At 33.2% G+C, this 25,298-nt stretch overlaps 2 protein-coding genes across 3 annotated transcripts; one reads left to right on the forward strand and one right to left on the reverse strand.

Annotated features, from left to right (window-relative positions):
• The first annotated feature begins 3,774 nt into the window (after positions 1–3,774).
• LOC21401481 (potassium transporter 11) lies at positions 3,775–12,345 on the forward strand. Its single transcript, XM_024174360.1, has 8 exons — positions 3,775–4,747; positions 5,054–5,279; positions 5,890–6,135; positions 8,087–8,137; positions 8,321–8,581; positions 8,701–8,868; positions 9,355–9,609; positions 11,053–12,345. Exons 1-8 carry the CDS (start codon positions 4,622–4,624, stop codon positions 12,090–12,092), a joined length of 2,373 nt encoding a protein of 790 aa, XP_024030128.1. The 5' UTR covers positions 3,775–4,621; the 3' UTR covers positions 12,093–12,345.
• A 2,327-nt stretch (positions 12,346–14,672) lies between these two features.
• LOC21401482 (potassium transporter 11) lies at positions 14,673–21,546 on the reverse strand. Of its 2 annotated transcripts, none has more exons than XM_024174358.1 (9): positions 21,376–21,546; positions 19,871–20,055; positions 19,236–19,461; positions 18,102–18,347; positions 17,792–17,842; positions 17,411–17,671; positions 17,140–17,307; positions 16,523–16,777; positions 14,673–15,728 (listed from the first exon to the last, which is right to left on the reverse strand). In XM_024174358.1, the coding sequence occupies exons 2-9, from the start codon at positions 19,994–19,996 to the stop codon at positions 14,719–14,721; spliced, it is 2,343 nt and encodes a 780-aa protein (XP_024030126.1). In that variant the 5' UTR covers positions 19,997–20,055; positions 21,376–21,546; the 3' UTR covers positions 14,673–14,718. The 2 variants fall into 2 exon arrangements, with proteins under 2 accessions (XP_024030126.1, XP_024030127.1); XM_024174359.1 differs by having other exon boundaries at positions 19,871–20,093.
• Between the last annotated feature and the right edge of the window lie 3,752 nt (positions 21,547–25,298).

Genomic DNA, 25,298 nt, shown 5'->3' on the forward strand with positions numbered 1-25,298 from the left:
CGTTTTCAATCTCAGACAGAAATCATTTTTGAAATTGTGTTTGGTAGTTTTATCAAGAGATTGTTTTCAATATAAAAAAACTCATTAATGTCTCTCTCTGTTTGAGAAAAGAGAAAACGAAAATAAAAAATGAAAAACGACTATTTTTTATTTCTTTCTTATTTTACAATGAATCAAAAAATCATTTTTATTTTTATTTTTTTTAATTTTCCTTTTTTTTTTTTGGCATTGTGGTTGGTACCACAGTGAACATATATATATTCCATATATAATATAGGTGTGTCTGTGACACTCCTTTTTTTTTATATTTTTTACACGGTCTTTTTTAACATTGCTCGTTAATAAAATTACTCCTGAAGACACTAGTATTTTAAAAGAATACTCATTATACATCCCCATTAAAAAAATATGTTGCCTTCTAAAAAAACATATATAATGAAAAAAAATTATAAAAAAATACGATTTCACAATATATCTGTATATATATTTATATAATCTTAATAGATGCAGGAGAAAACAAATGTTACATATATTTGCTTCATCATGAGAAAACGTTTTATTTCACTTTGTTGTGAGGAAGCTTTGGACATCGAAAGAAAATTACGTGAAATATTCAATGAGTGTTCTTACTCATTAAGTTAAATGTTTAAATTTGTTGTAAGAAATTTCTCAAAAAAAAATTATTGTAATAAACACCGGATTTTTCAGAAGAATAGGAAACGTAGGAGAAAACAAACCCCATAAAGAAAAAAAAAAAAAAAAAAGAGATTGTTTTGAAAAAAATAAGATTGCCTATTAGTTAGTGAGTGAAAAAAAAGATAAAAATAACAATTTAGTTGTGCGGATATTTTAAGAATAATAAGAGGGGTGTAACAAGTATAATAATTAAACTCTGAACTTGAATTGAATGTCGTTTAAAAATGCGTGTGTGAAAAGTAGAATGTGGATGATTTAGTTGTGAGGACTTTTTTAAAATCTTAATAGAGGTGTAACAAGTAGAATGAATGACAATTTAAGAATGTGTGTGAGAAAACAACGATACCCATCAAAAAATAAATGTTAGAATAATTCATTAAAACTATACCATTTCGTATTTATATAGTCGTTGAACTTTCACATCTTTTAAAAAAATAATAATAATTATCAGCTATTATAAAAGAGCCTCACTTTCACCCTTTCAAACAAAAAAAAAAGAATAAAATAAAATAAAATACCTCACTTTCAACATTATTTTGACTTTGTAAGTTGTAACTTATATTGTGTTAGGCACGTTTTATATTGAAGTATTTTAAACTTTGACCACATAATTAATATAAAAAAATTTTAGAAATATGAATTTGTCAGATTTACCTATGCCTATTTTATCGTTGCTGCTAATGATACTTCACGCTATGCTAATTTTATGGTAGGTTATGAAAAAAATATATTTTGTTGTTACAGTTCTGTTTTGAACTTGTTAGCATACATATGCCACGTATAAGTTTTGATATTTTTTTTTGAAAGAATTTTGATTAAATTTAACGATTATAAACGTGCGTTGCTAATCAAAAAAATAGAAATGGATCCTTATCTAATCTCATTTATCCCTCAAATAAACACATCATCATTTTAAAAGTCGCTTTAACTTAAAATTAATAATATTATCATTCTTTTTGCTAAAAGTGAACTTCATAGAAACCAAAGACAAGTAGCAAACATATAACACCACAAACAAAGAATGCGAAGAGCTTCAAATAGCTTAAAATTATTTTTTTCTTAAACAACAATTTCTTCATATATTTGTAAAAAAAAAATAATTTCTTTAAATATTTCATCAAATCATTTTCTTTATACACATTCATCAATTTACTTAAAAAAAAAAAAACCCTCATCCTTACAATCATCATCAATATCAATGTAAACAAACAACCTAATATTTTTAGTTCGAATCATAGTTTAAATTTTTATTGTAATATTTTCTTTTACAAAAATTTAAATTTGATTTTTTTTATTATAACATTATCTCTTGCATGAATTAATTTTTTAACTCAAATTTTTAATTCGAGCGAGCGAAACAGCAGAAGAAAGGGGAACCAAAAAAGGAAAGAGATGCCAAGTACAAAAAACCTCCTTTTGTTCTCTTTTGCAAGGTTCATCTTTGTTAGCTCATAAAAATTCTACAAAGAGGATATGGTTATAGAACCTGGAGAATTATCAATCGCTATTGAATTTTTCACGTAAAAGAAAAAAGATATAATAAAAACATTACATTAAAAAAAATAAAAAAATAAGGGTCAGACACACCCCAATCAGTTTATGTGCCCAGTCATCACCAACAATAATTATCAATAAAAAATTCTTAAAATTAAATCGCCAACAGCCATCCCTATAATCATCAACATTTTTTAATGCTTTTATATCTTAATCTTAGCAATTAGCATTTAATTATTTGTTCTTCATTAATGGAGTGTATCCTTCTGCCCATTTAGCAACGAGGAAGAGCACAGTAAATAATACTCTAATAGCGTTGAATTTTTCAATCGTCGTACTTTTATGATTTTTTATTCGTTTGATCAGATTTTTCTCTGTTTTTTTTTTAATAAAGGTCTATATTTTGTTCAATACATTTTAGATTTTGAGAGTTTTTTTAGCAGTCTCAATTTTTAATCATTAGATCTAATTAAAATCACACGAATTAAAAAAATATGCAGAACAGACAGATTTTAATATAAATCTGACGATTAAAAATAAAAAATTATCAATAATTCATTTTTACAGGAACTACCAGAAAATTCTTAACCTACAAAATTATAAATATTTTAAAAATAACAGATATGACAAACAACTATTAAAATAATATTATTTATATCAACTCTAATCCCAACTTTAATATCAAAATTGAGTTGCCATTCTTTTTATTAGTAGTTGCTTAAAGTTTGCACGTTAATTAGAATGACATTTTTTGAGAGTTTTAACTGTAACAGAAAAAGTTAGATATGATAGTTTTTGAAAATTTTTTATTGTAAAAATTTAAAACTCAAAACTCGAAACGGTGAAATGAAAGAGACCAATTATTATCACTCTAAAATGGGATTAAAATGAATTTATTACAGAAATACTAAACTACAAAATAGGAAGAAAAAAAAGGGAACACAACATAATTCTCATATGATTGTTTTTCCGACAAGACATATATTGAAATCATGACACTTTTAGAGGATGTTTGGTTGGATGATTCAAACCATGTGATTTGAACTATTTTCAATTTATGTGTATTTTTTATTAGAGAAAATACTGTAGCGAACCACGAATCATGATTCGAATCAGAAAATAAATCCCTCTACCAAACATCCTATAATCACAAGTGCTTTCTTTCTTTCTTTTTTTTTTTTTTTGAGCTCCGAGGTAATAAACATTAATTACGAAATAAATTATAATCGCAATGTATGTATGTATGAATCCTATTTTCAGTTTTCCCATATAAAATTGCAATTTAATGCATTTTTTTCTTCATTAACTGCCATTACCATAATCATAATGGCCTCTATACAGTTCTTATAATCATAAATGAATAGCCAAGAATTTTATTATTTCCATATGTAATCTTACCTTTGAAAATAACTCTTTTTTAAAAAAAAAAAAAAAAATCAAGTGTCACGAATTTTATTTTATTTATTTTTAATTTTCTAATTTATTGAACCCCACTTCTGGAGCCGCCCCGCTACTCTAACGTGGCCTGCAGAAAATAATAATACTTCCGGGTATAACAATCTCTCTCTCTCTCTTACGTCTCTCTCGTGTAATTTGCGGAGGATGATTCGTCTGGCTTTAACACCTTCGAAAAACAAAAAAAAAAACCTCAAAAGCTCTGTTTTTTGGTTAATTATGTATATGAATGAATAAACTGCCAAAAGCAGCCTGGTAAAACCTGCAAAGAAAGAGTACTTCATTTCTGGTTCGCCTTTTGTTATCTCTGGAAAACCGACTTACCCTGTTTTTCCTCTGCCATTTTCCTTCATCTTTTCCGTTTCGGCCATCTGGGTCGCCTTTGATTTTTGATGAGTTTAATTAAGATTGAATTTTGATCCCTTTTGGCTCGTACCCTTCTGACCCCACTTGAGGAATTTCATCGATAAGTTAATAAATACTAGTTTTTTAAATTTTTTTGTCTGTTTTCACATAATTCATTGAACGGATGAGGTGTTCTTGAGCTGTTATTATCCTTAAGTGGGTCTCTCCCTCTCTTTTTGGCGTGTTTTTTCTTTTCCTGCTCAGTTTTGGTATATGGGTTTGTTTGTTGGAACATAATTGAGGTTCAGGTATTATCAGGCTCTGTTTTTGGTTTTTTGTTATTCTTCTCTGAAACTTTTCAGTTGATGAAAAAACTGTTTATTGGAGATTTAGCGTCATGTGATAATATTGAGACTTTTTTTTTTTTTTTTGCGTTTTCTTTATTGAATTTGAGTGAGTTTTGATTTGTGGGATCAATTGAGCATGGATTTTAAGTGAAGTGCAATATTTGAAGATCTGGATTAGACACTGTATTTGTAATTTATTGAGGGTATTAGTAGGGGAAAGATTTTGTTTTTTGTTTTTGGTTTTTGGGGAAGGTTTTGAATCAATTGAATTAAGTTTTAAGTAGATGGATTCAAGAGTGGAAGATGATCAAGAAACTGAGAATAAAGGGAGTATGTGGGTTTTGGATCAGAAGCTTGATCAGCCAATGGATGAGGAGGCTGGGAGGCTCAGAAATATGTACAGAGAAAAGGTTATATTTCAACTTTCTCACTCTTTCTTTCTATCTCTGAAACACACACAATTAACAATCTTCAGATTTAATTTTATGAAATTTAAAGAAGGTTAATCTCTTTATGAATTACACTGTGCTTTACTCAAGGTTATTGTAGCTTGGGATATAAGAGATAGTTGTGTATTAAGTGTGATTGTTGGTGGCTTTATTATGCTGGATTTACTTATGAGTGTTGTAGTAGTATGCTGTGTGATGAATGAAGGAATTGTTATTTTGTAGTTGGTAGTCTTGTCTTCTTTGCTAATACGGTTGTGATTCGTTCAGAAATTTTCTGTGTTATTGCTTCTGCGGTTTGCGTTCCAAAGTCTTGGAGTGGTTTTTGGAGATTTGGGCACTTCTCCTTTGTATGTCTTTAACAATACGTTTCCTGGCAAAGTAGAAGATCCAGAGGATGTGATTGGTGCTCTCTCATTGATTATATACTCTCTTACTCTCATACCGCTGCTTAAGTATGTCGTTGTTGTCTGTAAGGCGAATGACAATGGTCAAGGTAAACTGAGCTCTCCATGTTGATTTGCTTTGCAGAATTTTCTGAATCTTCATTGAATTGTATGTTGAATAGAAGGAATTTGTTGCCTCTTTTTTTAACCACTAGCTGGGATTGCTGTCTACTTCTGTCTACTTGGTATAAGCAAGAAATATGCTCCTCTGCCTTTTCATCTATTTTGTAGTGTGATATCATTGACCTATGAAAGGTATAGAGCATCATTATCAATTATTATTTTCAATTTCTTAGCTGGATGGATCGTACATTTAGGATGTATGAGGTTTTGATTGATCTGTACCTGCAATAAGTTATGCTACTTCTTACTAGTTCCTTCGGCACCTTGCAGGATCGATTTTACCTTTTTCCCTTTCACTTTTTTTTTTTTGGGGGGGGGGGGTTGGGGGCGATCTGTTCAATAGCACACAAACATGCACATGTATGACTTGGAATAGGAAATGAAAAGTATAAATTTATGGGTACTTCTGAAAAAATAGATCTTTCTTGACATAGTATCATAGATCCTATTTAATCAGTTGTCTTAACTGAATGTATTTGCAGTTTTATCCTTTTTGTTGTCTTCAGGAATGCAAAACTTATGGTTAATGCTGTGCAGGTGGAACATTTGCTCTCTATTCCTTGCTATGTCGTCATGCAAAAGTTAAAATTATTCCCAATCAACACAGGACCGATGAAGAGCTAACTACATATAGTCGTTCTACTTTTCGTGAACAGTCTTATGCTGCAAAAACCAAGAGATGGTTGGAAGGACATACGTCCAGGAAAACTGCACTTCTTCTTCTTGTCCTTTTGGGCACTTGCATGGTGGTTGGGGATGGAATTTTGACTCCAGCTATATCTGGTATTTATTCTTAATCCTGAAGTTTTAGATATTCATCTGTTGAAATGATCTTTCCTGTAGAGCAATATATTCTTCTGAAAATTTGTTATTTAAGGTAGTCTACTTCACTCAAGTTAGCATGCTTATAGGCATGTCTGCACAAACAAACGATTTGATAGCATCCTAGAAGCACTTATGATAATTGGAACAAAATTGTGGAATCAAATTTTCTTTAATTAGCAGATATGATCACATATTTTTAAATAACAAGAACAAAGCAAGATCATGATAGGTCTTTATAGTTAACATACGGTGAAGGTGAAGAGTGATGCTTGAAATTCAACTCAATTTCCATGAAAAATAACTTACAACCAAGCAATCAAGACCAGGGCACACCACGCATGCAATTTAGATGATATAAAGTCGAGTAATATTCAACGAAAAAGAGTTTGTGGATCACAGATAGTCGAGTAATATTTGACGAAAAGGAGTTGTTGGGATCACAGGCCATTGATTCTACCTAGTTGAGAAAAGAAGTAAACATAGGAGAGGAATCAAGAAAGGCCCAGTAGTGCAATGGAAATTTGTGATTTTTTTCTTCTTCTTTTGGTTGCATCCCTAATTGGGTTTCACCAGAGTCATGTCACCTGCCGGAGAACCAGCAACAAGAGGAGCCTAGACTGTTCAAGTTAGTTTATTGAGGTACCACCCATTTGGACTTACCATGAACATCAATCTTTAAGGATCGGAGACTTTGGTTTTTATGTTTTTACTCTACCTGGACACACATAATAGGGCCTATATAGGTCAAAGAAATTCAATTTTGATGGAAAAGTTACCTGGTTGGCTAGGAGAGATGTAAACTGTTAAGGAGGATACTTGAAATCCTCATATCAGATGCAGTAGCTGGATAAGTTCATTCTTTGCGTTGCATGTCAAAATGTTCTATCTTGCTTCTAGGAACAGATATCTATGATGTTGAAGATAAGCGATAAATGCCGTGATTCAATTTTCATGTGTTTGCAAGTTTCACTGCCCTATGCAAGAACTAAGAGCAGCATTATTTATTCCTTTTTTAAATAGGAACAGTGAACTTCAGAGGAAAAGGATTCCTCTGGAAACAAAAAAGACTATGAATGCTATAGGATTAAGAGAAGCATCATTAGCGAATAGGACGCAACAATTAGTTTCTAAATGAAACCCCTCTTACCAAATACCTGCCTTTTTGCATGGACCACGAGTGGCGTCTTTTTGAGCAGTGTTTGCACCTTGTAAATTTGGTATTTACTTACTGAAGAAAGACTACTTAAGTCTTGATACCGCAGTGTAATTGGAGAATTGCGGGTTCAATCCCGTTTTGTATCAAAAAAAAAAAAAGAACTTCAGTGCTTGCCGTTGAGTAAAAATATTCTATCTCATTCTCTGGAATAGGTCTATCAGTTGTTGAAGATAAGTTATAAAGGCTGCGACCATGGTGCATTCTTGTTTTATTTTTCTTCCATTTCTCTCTCTCTCAATTTGAATTTTTAAGTTCATAAGTTTCACTGTCCTATAAACAAACAGTTAAAGTATAATTTTAGCAATTAGCGGGCAAGGCTTAGTTTTTGAGATTCAACAACCATTCATCAAGTTAAACTCCTCCTACGAAACCTCTATCTTGTAGTGTTTTCCTCATGTTTCATATATGTTATCATTCCATATATGTAAAGGACCCTAGTTTTTTATTTACTTTTTTTTTTTTAATTTTCTGTAACCATAGTTGTTAATACTACTAAACTTGATTGATCTAAAGTTTTAACCAAAAAATTTGGTTTCAAATTTTTTTTTTCTTTTCTTGGGAGCCAGGAAAGGTATTTAAATTGAAATAAAATGACTCAGCCCGTCAAAAGCTTACTTGTTGTATTTCTTAAATTTGTATTACTGCCATTTTCTCCTTTTGTAGTGAATGGTTAACTGTGCTATTCTTGTGCAGTTTTGTCTGCTGTTGGTGGGATCAAAGTAAAAGGCCCCAGTATGAACCCTGGTATTGCCATACTCCTGTAACTAATCAATTTCTTATGCTTGGTATTCTGCTTCTGTAACTCTATTATCTTCTTCTGTAACTCTATTATCTTCTTCATATAAATATATATACATCATATATATATATATATATTATGTTTTTTTGATATGTTCTTAGTGGTTGCCTTTGGCTATTGTGGAACAGATATCGTTATACTTGTTGCGGCCATTATATTAGTAGGCCTGTTTAGCATGCAACACTATGGTACAGATAGAGTTGGTTGGCTCTTTGCTCCAATCGTGCTGCTGTGGTTTCTCTTGATTGGAGGTATTGGCATGTATAACATCTGGAAATATGACAGCAGCGTTCTCAAGGCTTTCTCACCCGTATATATATATCGGTATTTTAAAAAGAATGGGAAAAATAAATGGACCTCCCTTGGAGGTATAATGCTTAGCATAACAGGTAAAGTTTCTGGATCCCGTTTTTGATATTTTATTTTTTCTGTTACTTGCATTCTGTGGTAAAAGCATAAAAAAAACGTTCTAATTTTTATTCTGATGACATGCTGTGAATTATTACAGGGACAGAGGCACTTTTTGCTGACCTAGCCCATTTTCCGGTTTTAGCTGTTCAGATTGCTTTCATTGCAGTCGTGTTCCCGTGCCTCCTCCTAGCCTATTCTGGACAAGCTGCGTACCTTATGCAAAATCATGAACATGTAGTTGATGCATTTTACTATTCTATTCCAGGTTTGTGGTAATCTTTGTTTCAACTTGTAGCGTGATTGTTATCATGTTATTTGATAAATTCCACCAAATCGTCTTATAACTTTATTGAAGATTTTTGGGTAGAAAAGGAAGTTACGAAACACGGTCAATTAAGTGATGATTTTCAACTTCCTTATTTGTAACTAGTATGAAAACTCAAGGTTTTCCTTGTGTTCACCCAAAACTGTCTGAGCTTTAATTTACTCATGCCGCCCGATCCTGATTTCATGTGGAAAGTAGAATGAAGCATACTTTTTAAATTTAGACCTCCAAACCAAAAAGATATATATGGTAATGACATGAGGAGATATTTAATCATTCACTTTTTTAAGCCTACCAAGTTTGGGTTCTCTTGTTTCTCTGAACTGTCAATATTACTGGGAGAAATATAGGATATAATGGAAAAATGGAATATCTCGTAGTTAAGTACATCATGTCTGACGGATGTTTATGTTTCTTACACGGCAGGAACTATATATTGGCCTGTGTTGCTTGTTGCAACTGCAGCAGCTATTGTTGCAAGCCAGGCGACAATATCTGCGACTTTTTCAATAATTAAGCAGGCTCTTGCACATGGCTGTTTTCCGAGAGTTAAAGTTGTACATACTTCAAAGAACTTTCTTGGCCAGATATATGTGCCAGATATCAACTGGATCCTTATGATTCTATGTATTGCTGTGACTGCTGGATTCAAAAACCAAAACCAAATAGCAAATGCTTATGGTAAGCTTGTCCTCAGCTATATTTTAAAGAATTTCCAATTCATATATTTGTTCACGTATACGTAGTTCTGCGTGCAAGGTCATGTTATTATTATAAGTCGTGTAAAATATGTGTGTGTAATATTGTGGTTAACTTACACAATGAGAGGCCTTTTGGGAGAGCCCGACACCTAAATTTCTTAACCATTGTCACCAACCTTTCCCTGTTGAAGTACAAGTCCTCTCATGCCACACTTCGCTTGACATTTACAAAGGGCTGAAGCGACTAGACTTACTGTCAGAATGTAGTTTTCTCAAAATATTAGTTTTCAAACTCACTAAAAGCTTAAAAGTAACCTGAGGCAGGAGCAGGACCAAGAAAGAATGAATTGTAGAGAGAAAAATAGAGAGAGCGTAGAAAAATGAGAAAGAGAAGAATTACGCAGAGAGCTGGAAGATGGTTGATGATGACCGACATTGTGTGGCGGGTGGTGCTTGATTTTTGCAGATAAATTGCCGTGCCTTCATGACTTTGGATATTTTTAAGAAATGCTTTGAGGTTCTTGTAGATGATCTTGGTCAGAGTTTTATAATAATGGCATTGTTAATGGGCTCACTGACGCAACATGTATCTGTCTTAAACCTAAGAAGCTAGATTCTTTTAAGATTAGTCTCTTAGACCATTTAGCCTAATTACTGTTGTAGTGTTTTGGATAACTTATAGAAAGTACAATATCGAACACTTCTGAACTCCAAAAGATGCAATATCTGATAGCATTAAAGGCATATTTGAGCTGGGGAAACAGAAAATAATGGTATATGCACAGGCATGTCTTCAAAATACTTGTATAGTTTGGATGATTTGGATGATTTGGATGAAAAGGAATGCCAGGATTTTTGAAGAAAAGGTAATGGAAGTGAAGGACTAGTTGGAGAGGATTAACTTTTCAGCTTTTTTGTGGGTTTTGACGGTTAAAGCTTTTAAGGATTTTCCTTTGTCTTTGATTGTTCTTTACTGGAAAGATGTTATGGGGTGTTGGGAGTCCTGGTGTTGTCGTTAGTTTTAGTCTTTGTATTTTCGTTTCTTATAAAAAAAAAAAATGCTATGAGTGCTGTTGAAGAGATTGTTTGTGTAATGCGGAGTTATGGAGCGTCTTTAAGAATTTAGGATAATAGATATCATCTTTGGATCCTCTTGAAAAAAACCTAATCCATTACTTTCTCACTACGACCAAAACAAAATTCAGCTAGAAACAGTTAAAGATTACATGATTTCTCTGTTGATTAGGGATTGAGGGGCTTTCTTTCAGTTTTTGTATTGTGTTTTAATTGCAAATGCTGATGCTGATGCAATCTCAATAAGGTTTTTTTTTTTTCTTTTTTAAATAAGTTGTCTTCCAATTTGAGCACTTCTCATCTTACATCATGCCTGAACTGATTGCATGATATTTTTATGTCACAACAGGGACGGCTGTCGTGGTAGTCATGCTTGTCACCACATTTCTTATGACACTAATCATGATTTTGGTCTGGCGGTGCCATTGGCTAATAGTCGTGATCTTCACTGGTTTATCACTGCTTGTGGAGGGCACTTACTTTTCTGCGGTACTTTTCAAGGTCGACCAAGGTGGGTGGGTTCCGCTTGTGATCGCTGCAGCCTTTCTTCTCATTATGTATGTTTGGCATTATGGCACGGTAAAACGTTATGAGTTTGAAATGCATAGTAAGGTCTCAATGGCATGGATTCTTGGACTTGGCCCGAGTTTAGGGCTAGTTCGGGTCCCTGGTATAGGACTTGTGTATACTGAACTTGCTAGTGGGGTTCCTCACATATTCTCCCACTTCATCACCAACCTACCAGCCATCCACTCTGTTGTTGTCTTCGTCTGTGTGAAGTACCTTCCTGTTTACACTGTCCCAGAGGAAGAGAGATTCCTCGTTAAGAGAATCGGACCTAAGAACTTCCACATGTTCCGTTGTGTTGCAAGATATGGCTACAGAGACCTCCACAAGAAAGATGACGATTTTGAGAAGAAGCTTTTCGATAGCCTTTTTATATTCGTAAGGCTCGAGGCCATGATGGAAGGCTGCTCAGACTCGGATGAGTACAGTGTTTATGGCCAGCAAACGGAGCAGTCACGAGAGGGCCTCTTGAACAACGACTGCAACACAACTTCCCCCAACCTTACCATCTCGTCAGTAGATTCAATTGTGCCCAGTAAATCTCCGGTACACATGAACAGCAGTACAGTCGGGTCGTCAGGGCAGGTGAGCTACCAAACTGAGGTCGATGAGCTAGAATTTTTGAATAGTTGTAGAGATGCCGGAGTGGTGCACATATTGGGAAATACAGTGGTGAGAGCAAGGAGGGATTCAAGGTTCTATAAGAAGATAGCTGTTGATTATATATATGCTTTCCTTAGGAAGATATGCAGAGAGAATAGTGTGATATTCAATGTTCCTCATGAGAGTCTATTGAATGTTGGGCAAATTTTCTTTGTCTAACTTCTTTTTGTATTATCGTCTATATTTCTTATACCTCATTCCTTGTAATCATACTGTAAATGCCAATTTCTTTTTGTGTTGCTAGCATAGAGTTATGGTAGATTATTGGCAGAATGCTGATAAGAATACACGCTTACCTTCAGGACTATGGACATTAGAATTCTTCATGCAGAAACTTTGGATGAAATTGTATAAAGTTTTATCTCTCACGAGCAAGGGCAAATATGCAATAAGGTTATTATTATTATTATTATTTGTTGTTGTTGTTGTTGTTATTAATTGTGTAAAGTTGCAAGTTCACTCTTAGCTGGCAATGACATTATATTATATGGAACAAGCAGAACAGAAGAATGTCACTAAACAAGATGTGTTAATTAACATAATATGTTGCAGATTTTTTCTAATTATTATTATTAAATTCTTCTGCAGATGCTTTTTTTTTTTTTTTTTGAAGAGATTAATTTGTGGATTACATAGTGGAAAATTAACTAATTTCTCCTCCAAAATTATCTCTCCCTTTCTAGTGATGGCACTTTACAAACTCAACTGCGAATATGGAATGGGCTAATCTTTAAAATAAACAAAATTGTTCATTTTTTTCTCTGAAACAATAAATATTTGAAAGCGATAAAAGTCTCTTTTTTGCCTACCTCTATCCCGATGAGCCAACACCAAAGTCTTATTTTTTCGTTGCGTTTACTTACAACTTGTGGGTATGTACTGTGAAAGAGAACTTGGCATGAATCTACATTAACTCTTGGTGTGCGTGTTTAGAGTTAAATCTTAGAGAGAGAGAGAGAGAGAGAGGGAGGAAGAAAGGAAAAGATACTGCTGATGGGGCTTTGTTTGAACTATTAGGGTTTCGTTTATTTTGCAGATTTTAGTTTTTAATTCGAGTTAAGATGTGACATTTTTTGAAAATTTTTAACTGTAACATAAAAAGTTAGATGTGATATTTTTTAAAAAATTTTAATTGTAAAAATTTAAAACTAAAAACTCAAATAAGTGAAATGAACGAGATCTAAATATATATCACATTCCATTAATTTTACATATTTTTTATTTAATGTGGTTTTAACTAAATTTAGCATTTAGAAAATACATAATGAGTCTATCGTAAAAAGCTTAAAAAAAATTAAATAAGAAGAAAATGGATGTGAATGCTAGGAAAAATAAAAGGTGAAATAGTCTTGATGTGCTCTGTGTACTATGAAAGTGCTGGACCGCGAATATGCATGATTCTATTTGATTTTTTTTTTTCTCAAAAAGAAAAAAAAAATCACCTATTGAGAAGATAGGATGATAACATTTGTCAAAACAAAAAAGGAACATCCTGATCAAATTCTCTTTTCCAGATGTACTTCCAAAGCTTAATTTAAAAGCGGCAACTTTGTATTATCTTCTTCTATGAAGTATAATGCCTACTGCTCAGCATAACCCTAGATTAGGATTCAGAATCAAGTAACACTGTGAGGTTTAATTTATGCTCCGTTTATTTCACTGATTCGAGTTTAAAATTTAAATTTTATTACAGTAAAAAGTTTTCAGACAGTTACATTTAATTTTTTTACTACAGTAAAAAACTCACATAAAATCGCATCTCAATTCGAATTAAAAACTCAAATCAACGAACTAAACGAGTCCTTAATAAGTTTAGAAGTCTAATCTGGAACCAATTTGTTTACTCCATTTTGCATTTCGTGGTTCATCTCTTATTATCCTTCTTCAAAAGTGATAGTAGGCAACGTCTTGATAAAGAATGAGGCCCCAAATGGATTGACTTATTGGGAAAAAAAGTCTTGTTTTTGGAAGACATATCTCGTGTATCGTACTGCATGATACTACTCTGAAAAAACTCCAAATCATTCTCTTCAAGTGAAATAGCCCAGTAATTCCCTTTATGATATTGAAAGGTCAAAATTTTTAAAATAAAAAAAAAAAAAAAAAGAAATCTAGTCCCCAAGGGCTCTTCAGAAATTAGATTTTTATGATTCGAGCATCAAACCCATTTAAAGCGTTCATATTATTATATATTTCTTTGAAAAAGACACTTAGCTTACAACTATTATGATATTTCAATTGGTGTCTTTAACTTTATTCTTTATATAATATTGGAATTGAATGAACAAAATAAAATAAAAAAGATACCCATTACGAAATTATTTATTAGGAGGCGTCGACCAAACATAAATTCTATCAAAAAAAATTGACTTTGGAATATAAATCACGAGAATGTATATTTTTCCTCGAGTTTTTCATTGGGATGTAGAGACTTAAATCCTGTTTACGAGATAAAGCTTTTTATCGAAAAGGCCCGTTTAGTTCGTTGATTCGAGTTTTTAATTCGAGTTAAGATGTGACTTTATGTGAGAACTTTTTAGTGTAGCAAAAAAGTAAAATGTGATTGTTTGTGAGAACTTTTTACTATAGAAAACTCGAATTCTAAACTCGAATCAGCGAAATAAACAGGACCTAATCAAACCGAAGAAACCCACCACTTCAACTTGATTATGTTCGCCTTTTTTAGAGTGCAAATTCAAAATATGAAGGGTTTTTTTTTTTTTTTTTTTGTGGGGGGGATGAGAGAGAAGCTTCATTCACTCTTATTATCATTCATAGCAAAGAGTTAAACATAAAAAACTTGTCCAACATTCAGGAGACTCTCATGAGGCACATTTAACATGGAACTGTTCTCCCTGCATATTTTCTTTAGAAATGCATATATATAATCAACAGCTATCTTCTTGCAAAAGTTCGAGTCCCTCCTGGCTCTGATTACTGTGTTCCCCAGAATGTGAACCACTCCTGCATCTCTACAGTCATTCAAGAATTGCAACTCATCAATCTCTATATGGCTGCTTGGCTGTGGCGGAGAACTGACTTGAATGATCGAATCTACGGATGATATTGAAGAATCCACTTTGGACAAGGATGCGTTGGCATTGGTATTAAAATGGTTGTCACTTGCTTGCTCGTCTTGTTGGTCGGGCAAGCTATAGTCATCAGAGTCGGAACACTCCATTAAGGAATCAAGTCGGACAAACGTACTAAGGGTGTCAAAGAGCTTCTCCTCAAAATCATAATCTTTCTTATGAAGGTCTTTATAACCATACCTTGCAACACAACGGAAGATGTGGAATTCATTGGGCCCGATTCGCTTTATAAGGAATCTCTCATCCTCCGGGACTGTGTAAACGGGCAGGTATTTGACACAGACAAAAACGACAACATTGTGGATGGCAGGCAGGTTCGTGATGAAGTGAGAGAAAATTCGAGGCACCCCATTAGCTAGCTCAGTGTACACAAGTCCTACCCCGGGTACACGTACTAGCCCTAAACTGGGTCCGAGTCCAAGAATCCATGCCATTGAAACCTTACTGTGCATTTCAATCTCATAGCGTTTCACCGTACTGTAATGCCAAGTATACATGATGGCAAAGAATACTGCAGAGATCACTAGAGGGACCCACCCACCTTGATTAACCTTGAGGACTACAGCAGAGAAGTATGTGCACTCCACCACCAGTGATAAGACAGTGAAGAGGAAGACAAGAATCCAATGGCAACGCCATACTAGTATCATCACTAAAATCATGAGCAGTGTGGTCACCAACATAACTATCACAACTGCTGTTCCTGTAGTAACATGTAGAGTTTATACCACATAAGTTAGCCCTTATTCTTTTCAAGGGTATTCAAATGTTATCACGACTTCAAGACAACTAAAATGTGTGTGTTGGAATCGGATTTTTCAACAAAATTGTCCCTGATCACTCAGGTCATATATAATCATTGAATACAGTTAAGGGGAGTAGATTCTATTTCATATCAGTCAACGACGTAAAGAAGAAAATAACAAAGAGGTCGCAAAGGACAAAAGCAAATGTGATTTGGACCCAAATAATGAATCTCGAGTCAGCTGTCCTAAATACTGACCCCAAAATTCCACTAAAAAAGTAGATAATTAATCAGTACAAACGTGTAAAAATTAGCAAGGTAAGAAGTCAGTAGAAATGGATGAAATATGACAAACCACACAACTTAATAATAGGACGGAGACGGTATGATGAGAGAAAGAAGCTTTTTTTTCACGAACAAAAAACTTATTTGAGTGACAATACAAAATGTCAACATGAAGCGTATAATGCACAATCACGTCATTAATATAGATGTCGTGTAACGTAAGCAGGTCACTATCAAGAATATACAAGCAAACAAATAAAAGGAGATTGCTACTGTCAAAAGATTTCCATAGAATTAGTTCTTCTAAATGATACGGATTCTACTGAAAATGATTATGTTATGCATATATGCATACCTGAATACAGGACTATATAAACAATCGGCTACACATGGATCTAAATGTGAGCATAAAAACGGGTGAAAATAGATTAAAGAATTTCACAATATTCATAAGAGAATATACGTACCAGAGGCATTTCCAATTTGGTTTTGATTTTTGAAGCCAGCTGTTACTGCAATGCAAAGAATCATTAGGATCCAATTAACATCCGGAATATAAATCTGGTTAAGGAACTTCTTTGATGTATGTACAACTTTGACTCTGGGAAAACAGCCAAGTGCAAGAGCTTGCTTGATCAATGAAAAAGTTGCAGATATGGTAGCCTGACTCGCAACAACGGCGGCTGCAGTTGCAATAATAAAAACTGGCCAATATATGCAATCTGAAAGTAATTAAGAAAGAAGCATCAATCCAAAACTCGTTCTAAAAAACATTTTTATTCTCTTTTAAGTTACTCCACTCTATGAAAGTTGAGGATGTTTTAGTTACCATCATCCTAACCTGAAACATCAAGATCTCCTATATCTGAGATTTTTCTGCCACTTAACATCAACCGAGTCATCTTCCAGATGAAGAATGGAATTTTCTTATTCATTAATAAGCATTGCTCTGTTTCTTTTATATAACACACACACACACACACGTATGAGAGAAACTAAATTTTCCACTTAAGTTTGCTAAAATTAAAAAAACCCCAAGCATAGCCATACTTATTTTAAGTTTTACAGATTGGATTAGACAAACCTGGAATAGAATGATAAAAGGCACCAACTACATTGTCTGAGTGCTTCATGAGGTATGCAGCCTGTCCAGAATAGGCTAAAAGAAGACAAGGAAATACAACTACTGTGAAAGCAATTTGTATGGATAAAACCGGGAAATGGGATAGGTCAGCGAAAAGTGCCTCTGTTCCTGTAATTGTTCACAAGAAATTGTCATAAGTTTTTCTGATTTAACTCAATGAACCAAATTAAGGTTTGGGAAACAGAAATGCATCTATTGCCAGAGCTTTTACCCGTTATGCTAAGCATAATGCCTCCGAGGGATGTCCAACCATCTCTCTTTCCCCTTCTAAAATACCGGTATATATACACAGGAGAAAAAGCTCTCAAAACACCGCTATCATATTTCCAAATGTTGAATATGCCAATTCCACCAATTAAGAGGAACCAAAGGAGCACAATTGGTGCAAAAAGCGAGCCAACTTTATCTATACCATGGTGTTGAATGCTAAACAAAAGTGCTAGTATAAGAACAGCAACAAGTACAACTATGTCTGTGTCACAGAAACAGAGAAACTCATTTAGACAATAAACTACATAGCAACATAGAAAGAGTTGCAGACTACAGAACGCAAACAGAAGACAATATTTAAATTCAGAAGCTCGGGTGATACCGTTACTTATCCTAGACCGGCCAACATTAATCCCACCAACGGCTGACAAAACTGCAAAATTTTGGAATATACATATACTGTAATCAAGCTGTTTAGAAGAAAGTGTCTTTGTAGCCAAACGAGAAAAGAATCTCCCTTGAAGAGTATCAGGGAGATCGTCGATTAACAAAAAGTTAAGGGTTCAGGAAGATTGCGTGATCTCGAATGATATTGATGTATTCTGACTTTTTGAAATTTATGATAATGAAGAAAATCTACCAAGTGGTTATTGTGATGCTTCGGAAATAAGGCATGAATATTGATAAATTACCTGATATGGCTGGAGTAAGAATCCCATCCCCGATTACCATACAAGAGCCAACAAGGACAAGAATAAGCATTGTATTCTTCATGAATGCATGTCTCTCCAACCATCTCTTGGTTCTCGCAGCGAATGATTTTTCAGAAAAAATAGAACGACTATACGTTGTTAGCTCCTCATCAGTCCGGTCTTGGTTAGGAATAGTCCTCAATTTTGCATGTCGACAGAGTAATGAATAAATAGCGAATGTCCCACCTTCAAAAGAGCTATAAGTTGCTAACACAACAAAGCAAAGATTGATATAGAAATATTGTAGCAATTTTTATGCAGCAAACCATGAAAAAGGAAACACCATCAAGTCGCTTGAAGTTTCACAGACATGATCAAACTGAGAATAGTCTTAAACTTCAGCACTTTTGCTTAGGTAGATGTTCTTGATATCCCAAAAATCTTTATCAGATTTCCAGCTTGCACATGCTGTGGCACAATCTTTAAATTGATATTTAATTTAATTACAATCTGAATACTTGAAGATATTTATTGCAGAACTCATCTGATTTTTTGTAGTCTTCTGGGCAATCATCAAAGAACCCTTCATATGTAATTTCTTCTAGTGCCGTTACTTTCACAAATCAACATTTTTCCACCATTTCTTTTCTCTTACTTCATAAATTGACCACAACGTATTCTGACTTTTCACTTAATAGAAAGGGTGATTATAAATTCATACATCCAAGATGGCTTTTAGACATGAAATATTATTTATGACTTATAATAATTGCATGAAAGGAAGGACTCAATGTCCTCTAAATATAGGGAGAAAACTCCTTCCCCAAGAATTTCTGTTTGCTGTCAAGAAAGTTGTCTCATCAGTCAATTTCATAAGCAAAGATGAGACAAATATATACCTAAATCAGCTTCTAAATGAATGGAAACAGAGGGAAAAGTGGAACTAAAAATATAAAAGAAATAGCCAAAAGACCATCCCAATTTCAAAATAACCAATCTATTGTTCATTATACACCAGTGTGATTATTGCAACTTTCTGATCTATGTAATTCCTTTTTTCTTTTTCAAAATGTTAACGAGTGCATATGAAGTAAAAGCACGAGAAAGCAACTTCATAGGTTGAGAACAATTTACCTTGACCATTATCATTTGCTCTACACACAATTAGCACATACTTAAGGAGTGGAATAAGAGTAAGCGAATATATTATCAAGGATAAAGCTCCAATTATATCTTCCGAGTCCTCAATTCCATCAGGAAAAGTGTTGTAGAAAACATACAACGGCGATGTGCCTAAATCACCATAGACCACACCAAGGCTCTGGAATGCGAGTTGCAGAATCATTACTGCTGAAAATTTCTGAACCAAAGAAAACCAATTCAGCAAAGGAAGAAAATTAGGACCACTGAGTGTACCATCATGTGCTCAATTTCTTTAAATTTTCTATTCTAATGCAGGATATAGATTGGCCGTCTTCATAACATAACCCGTGATAGAATAAACATAATTTCCAAATATTTGGATTTTTAATTTATTATTTTGAGTAACAAGTATTAGGATTTAGAACCAACAGTAAATTTCTGAGTACAACTAAATTGACATATTCCTTTCCATGGTTTTTGTACCTTTAACCTTCCTACAATTATTTTCCTCTACATCAATAAAAAAGCAGATCATATGAATAAAAGCAATATTTTCTTCGGATAAGAAACATAAAACTTATACTATCTATAGCCTAAAATATTTAGAAAGCCCAGATACATCATACCTTTTCCTTGTACATATTTCTAAGCCTTCTAGCCTCTTCGTCCATGGGCTGATCAATCTTCTGATTTAAAGTCCACACATTACCATCTTCACCAGCGTCTTCATCATTTGTACTGCTCGTAGCCATTTGAAACTTAATTGCTCAACTTTTTCTTTGGTGTTCCACTGATTCACCTCTCTGCTATTCTGTCATCAATCAATTAACCATATCGTCACGTTTCTATCTGTATCAAAAGCCATAAAACGTAGTTCATTTACCCCACCTAAAGATTATTACAACGAAATTAAAAGACAAATCTGCAAATAAGAGAAAGAATCAGAGTATGTTTGAATAACTAGTTTTCAGATAATAACTTTCACAATGTAGCTCTTACTTGTTCAGCACAGAGATGTAGGTAAAATTAACAGAACATAAATCGGTTCTACTTCTAGAGGAAATCAAAAGCTACTTTCTGTGTCGAACAACTTCCCTCCACGATACCCCCAAACCTCTTCTAATAAAATCCTATATCTACACCAATTGTACTAAGGCCCCGTTTGGTTCCTATACTTAAACCCATGATTCTGATTCCGCTATAGCATTTTCATCTCACAAAGAGTTTGAATTCAAACATTTCTTCTCTCACACAGTTCCTGCCAATGAATCAAAATCACTAACTTGAACGTGTGAACCATACAGAACTTAAATTACTGACTATTCTGAACACCATTAATTTTCCATTTCTTACACATATCAGAAAGTAATATGCAACCTGAAATACACATTTCATACCACAGCAGGCATCTTGCAAGAGCAAAAGAAATCTTTTGATAAGTTCTCAACAAAACCTGCCTACCATTAATCCGCAGCAAAATCAACTCTGGAACTGATAAGTGCCAAAAGAATGTGTCATCACAATTTTCATTTGGAATTTATGACGAAATTGTATCAAGAAACAAAATGCACCGGCAAGGAAAATACGAAAAAGATCTCAGCTCTTAAAGGTTAGCCAAACAGCTTTTCCACCCAAAAGTTCATCAATTCCAAATATTAAAGCTTGTTCAAGTACATGTTTTCAACCAAACCTTAGCGAACAAAACCAGATCAAATGGTAAAAACTGCAGCACCAATTACGAAACTATAACCAGAATTAAAATGAAGCAAAACCAGCTCAAGAGCACCAAAATTATGACTTCCAATAAATTAAAAGATCAAATCTTCCTGATCAATCACAGTACAGTTTGCAATACCAATTACGGACAAGAAACCAGAAATTACATGAAGCCAAACAGCTCAAGAAACAAAATGTAGCAGTAACAACTTTAAGAGCACCAGAATCTTATTTTCACTGAGAAAAAAAAAGAAAAATCAAATGCTCCAAAATCAATAACAGTACAATCCCTCAAATGGGTTTTGTCTGAAATGGTGTTGAAACTCGTCACAGCAAAGAAAAGATCAAGAAACCCAGAAATGAAAAAGGAAAAAAAAAAGTGAAAGCCCAGGAAAAGATTTTTTTTTTTCCTTACCCAGGAAAGAAGCAAAATGAAGAGAAATAATCCAAAACCCCGATCCTTAAAAAGACATTCCCTTACTCGTTCGGCTCTTTAGGGATCTTTAGTTCTTCCACTTTTCGCTTTTTTTTTTTATGCATGCGGGTCAGAAACTAACGTGGTTGATAAAATCATCTGGAAATGTAAATTAATGGCTTCAAACATGTGATGCGAATCTCATAAAATAATGGGCTACATGAGTTTGGTGTGGACTTTGGACATAAGAGAAAACTGAACCAGATGACGTCACTTTCAAAGATTCTAATATCTGTTCCCCTTAATTACATAAGTACCCCTTAACGATCAATCGAGCCTCTCAAATTTTGAAAATGTTTTTTTTTTTTTTATCGGGGCCGAATTAGGTTGATTCTAATCATGATTTAAATTATAGTAATTTTAATCATGATTTAAATTAGAGTGATTTTAATCATAATTCTATAAATAAAATTATGATTCACAATTTTAGGTTCAAATCATGATTCAAAATCAGAGATTTAAATCACTTTTAATCAAGAGGGAGTAATTTTAGAATCACGAGTGATTCTGGGTCAAAACATCACATTAAATTATGAATCATAATTTAGAATCATCCAAACCAAACACTGATGCTGAATTATGATTCAGAATCACTGTAAATAAATACTGATTTTGAACCAAGATTCAAAATCATGATCCTGGATCGATCTACCAAACGAACCCTTAATAATTGGTAGTTTTTTCAGTAGATGCCAAAAAAATAAATTATCAATAGTTTAATGCTTTCAATAACTGTCTGATCTGAATCAGAAATTGTTTGTTCTGTAAATTTTTTATTAATTTAATGTGATTTTAACTAAATTTAACGATCATAAACTAAAGTTTAACTAGAATATGATATTTATTAGTAAAAATGGTATTCATTAGTAAATACGCTACTTACATGTAAATGTAGCGTTAAACGGTCGTCGGAGTCGGTAGCTGACTTTTCGGATAAATATGATATAGACTAGTAAATACGGTATTTACCGGTAAATATAATGTTAAACGGTCGCCGGAAACAACCGCCATAAAGCGGTCACAGGTCACCGAAAAACGGTTGCCATTCATTGGAGCTGATCGCCAATCCCGACTATGGTGGACTTGACTATAATATGCATATTTTAAAAAATATGCTATAATTTACTATTTTTTAAAAAATAAATATTTAGAGGAATGAGTTAGATAAAAAATGAAGTTTATGGGTATTTTTTAGTTTTTAATAATGTTTAAAACTTAAAGTATCAAATTATACTATACTTTACTATTTTTATAAAATATACTATAATTTACTAATTACTCTACTAATTATATTATTTCACTCATTCTCCCGAACAAGAATTAACACAAATCTAAACACCTATTAAAAAAAATCAAATATGTGGTTAGGGGTGGGGGAGTTGTCATTGGTTGGAGCTTGACGTTTGGTTCATAGATTAGAATCATAAGATTAGAACCATTTTTGATTTACGTGTATTTTTTGTGAGAGAAAATATTGTAGCGAACCATGAATCATGATTCGAATCGGGGTACGAATCTCTCAACCAAACAACCTCGCCCAACTGATCATGAAAAAATAATAATTTAAATTTTAAAAAAAAACTATGTGAAACAAAAAGGAAAATTGGCAGCCCTTACATCAAGGTCAAAGTTAAGCGACCTAACTACACAGAAACAAAGGACCAAGAAAAAAAAAAGGCGCAACCCCAACTATACACTAATGACAGGTAGGTACCCCCTGCCCCAATCGAGCAACATCAGAAGACACAGAAGTAGAAGAGAGATTGCCATACCTTCAAAAAAAAAAAAAAAAAAAAAAAAAACAAATTGCCATGACTTCACTAAAATTGGATTGTTTGTTTCAGCGAAAAAAAAAAAAAAAGAAGAAGATTGTTTGTTGTACTACCTTGGTTGGGTGTCTTCTTCTCGCTTTCGTGGGGTAGAACTGATGTATCACGAACTCATAATTATAAAAATAAAAAATAGATATAAGTTCATTCGAGGTTCCTTGATCTTTGTTATAGTTTCGTTATAGAAAAATTAAGACCCGTTTAGTTCGTTAATTCGAGTTTTTAAATTATTATCTCTTTAGGTTTTGAGGGTGGTGGCAAGCGCAATACTTGCTCCACCAAATGCCAGATGGCCTCCGCTCATTGACTTGATAATCATCGCACACAATCTTGTTGCCGTTGAAACTCGTTGCACCCTGGGAGACTTTCTGATTTTACTTTCTTGTTATGCTTTCTGTAGAGACAAATTATAAGCATGGGTAGGTTTGTTCCTTTTGATTAGTTTGGACAAACGATTTTTATTTTGCATTTTTCAAACTTTTTTTTTTTTTTAATGAAAGGTGTTTACTTTTTATTTTCATTTTTTTGAGGGCAGTTTAGTCTTTTTGTTATAAAAATTTAGTTCAGATAATGTATGGCGTAGGCGAAGGCGTTTCTATTCAAATTTTGACAATTGACATCAATCTGATGACGTTGTTGCAAAATTTACAATGCATTTTGTTAGTGGATTCGTGCCATGATTCGAATCATAATTCGTAGTTCGCTATAGTATTTTATCTCATAAAAAACACACGTAAACTGAAAATGATTATGAATCATAATTCTGAATTTATGAACCAAACGTCTTGGCCTTCGGTTTTAATATATCGATTGAATTGCATTTATTATGTTTTGATATTCCAAAATGTTACAGCTCCTCTACATTGTTTCCCTTGAATCAAGTTGTTGAAAAATTGCAATCGGTGGTGGTTTACCAAATGACCATACTTTTATAATTGTTTCCTACTAATTATTTCCCATCCTTCTTTCCCTTGTAGCCACTATTGGAGTCCATCCAAACCATAAAATTTCTTTAAAATTTTTGTTCCTCTATTTCATGAAAAAATTAAAACTGTGCCCTGTGTAATAATTAAAATTTATAACTATGATATCATTCCAAAAAAAAATTATAATTTTTTTTCTCGTATTATGCTCTATTGAAAATTTGAAATAAGTTTTATGGCTGTCAATACTATACAGATGCTATGCAAAACCATAACAAGTACTTAAATATCTTTCATATCTTTCGAAGAATAAGACAGATGTGCGGAGTTTAAATGGCGCTGATAAAAAGTAGCTAAATTAGTAGATTATAAAAAAATAACACTACCTATGATGAGTATGTTTGGTAAAACACAACTTTCACTGCTAATTTATAAACTGATATGAAAATGATATATTAGTATTTGCATTGTTAGTTCCTACATTGCTATTACACCCTTATAATTAACTTATATGCATGTCATTGCCATGTAAATTTGTTGAAATGTGAAACGAGTAATGAAGAGTTTTACACAATATCCGGAGACACTTGAAACTCGATTCACGTGAACTGCCACAAATGGATGTGATAAAGGTTTTTTTTTTTTTTTTTTGGTCTGGTTTGCTGAAAAGAATTTGGTGTAATTGTGTCTATTATTATGATAGATAAACAATAATTATAGTAAATAGTATATTTTTAAAAATAAATTAAATAAATAACATATGTTAAAATATTTGAACGGAACTGATGAGTAGTGTTATTACACATATGATTGAGACATATTTAAATTAAAATGAAATTGAATACATTTTATAAACAAATTAAAAAATATTAACATTACTTGTAGGTCCTTAAACACATAGGGTTGTTATCCTAATTTAACAAATTAAGATTTACTTTTTTTTTTTTATGTTTTTCTTTTGTTCAGCTCCTCTGGGATGGGTCATGTAGGCCCCAAAGAGACATGGGCCCACCTCATGTGTCTGGAGAGCTGCGGCACGGAGGCGTTTAGCATTTCTATTAAAATAAGGAAAATAGTAGAAAATAAGTAAATATGAAAAGTTTAAAAAATA

Source organism: Morus notabilis, unplaced genomic scaffold, assembly GCF_000414095.1.
Source record: "Morus notabilis unplaced genomic scaffold, ASM41409v2 Scaffold96, whole genome shotgun sequence".
NCBI lineage: Eukaryota > Viridiplantae > Streptophyta > Magnoliopsida > Rosales > Moraceae > Morus > Morus notabilis.

Bases quoted from the DNA above. Each gene is read 5' to 3' on its own strand.
- LOC21401481 (XM_024174360.1), top strand. From the start codon at position 4,622: ATGGATTCAAGAGTGGAAGATGATCAAGAAACTGAGAATAAAGGGAGT. The intron at 8,582-8,700 runs GTAAAGTTTCTG...GAATTATTACAG, and splicing joins TATAATGCTTAGCATAACAG to GGACAGAGGCACTTTTTGCT. The intron at 8,869-9,354 runs GTTTGTGGTAAT...CTTACACGGCAG, and splicing joins ATTTTACTATTCTATTCCAG to GAACTATATATTGGCCTGTG.
- LOC21401482 (XM_024174358.1), bottom strand. From the start codon at position 19,996: ATGGCTACGAGCAGTACAAATGATGAAGACGCTGGTGAAGATGGTAAT. The intron at 17,308-17,410 runs GTAAAAGCTCTG...GAACAATTACAG, and splicing joins CATTATGCTTAGCATAACGG to GAACAGAGGCACTTTTCGCT. The intron at 16,778-17,139 runs GTTTGTCTAATC...AATTACTTTCAG, and splicing joins CTTTTATCATTCTATTCCAG to ATTGCATATATTGGCCAGTT.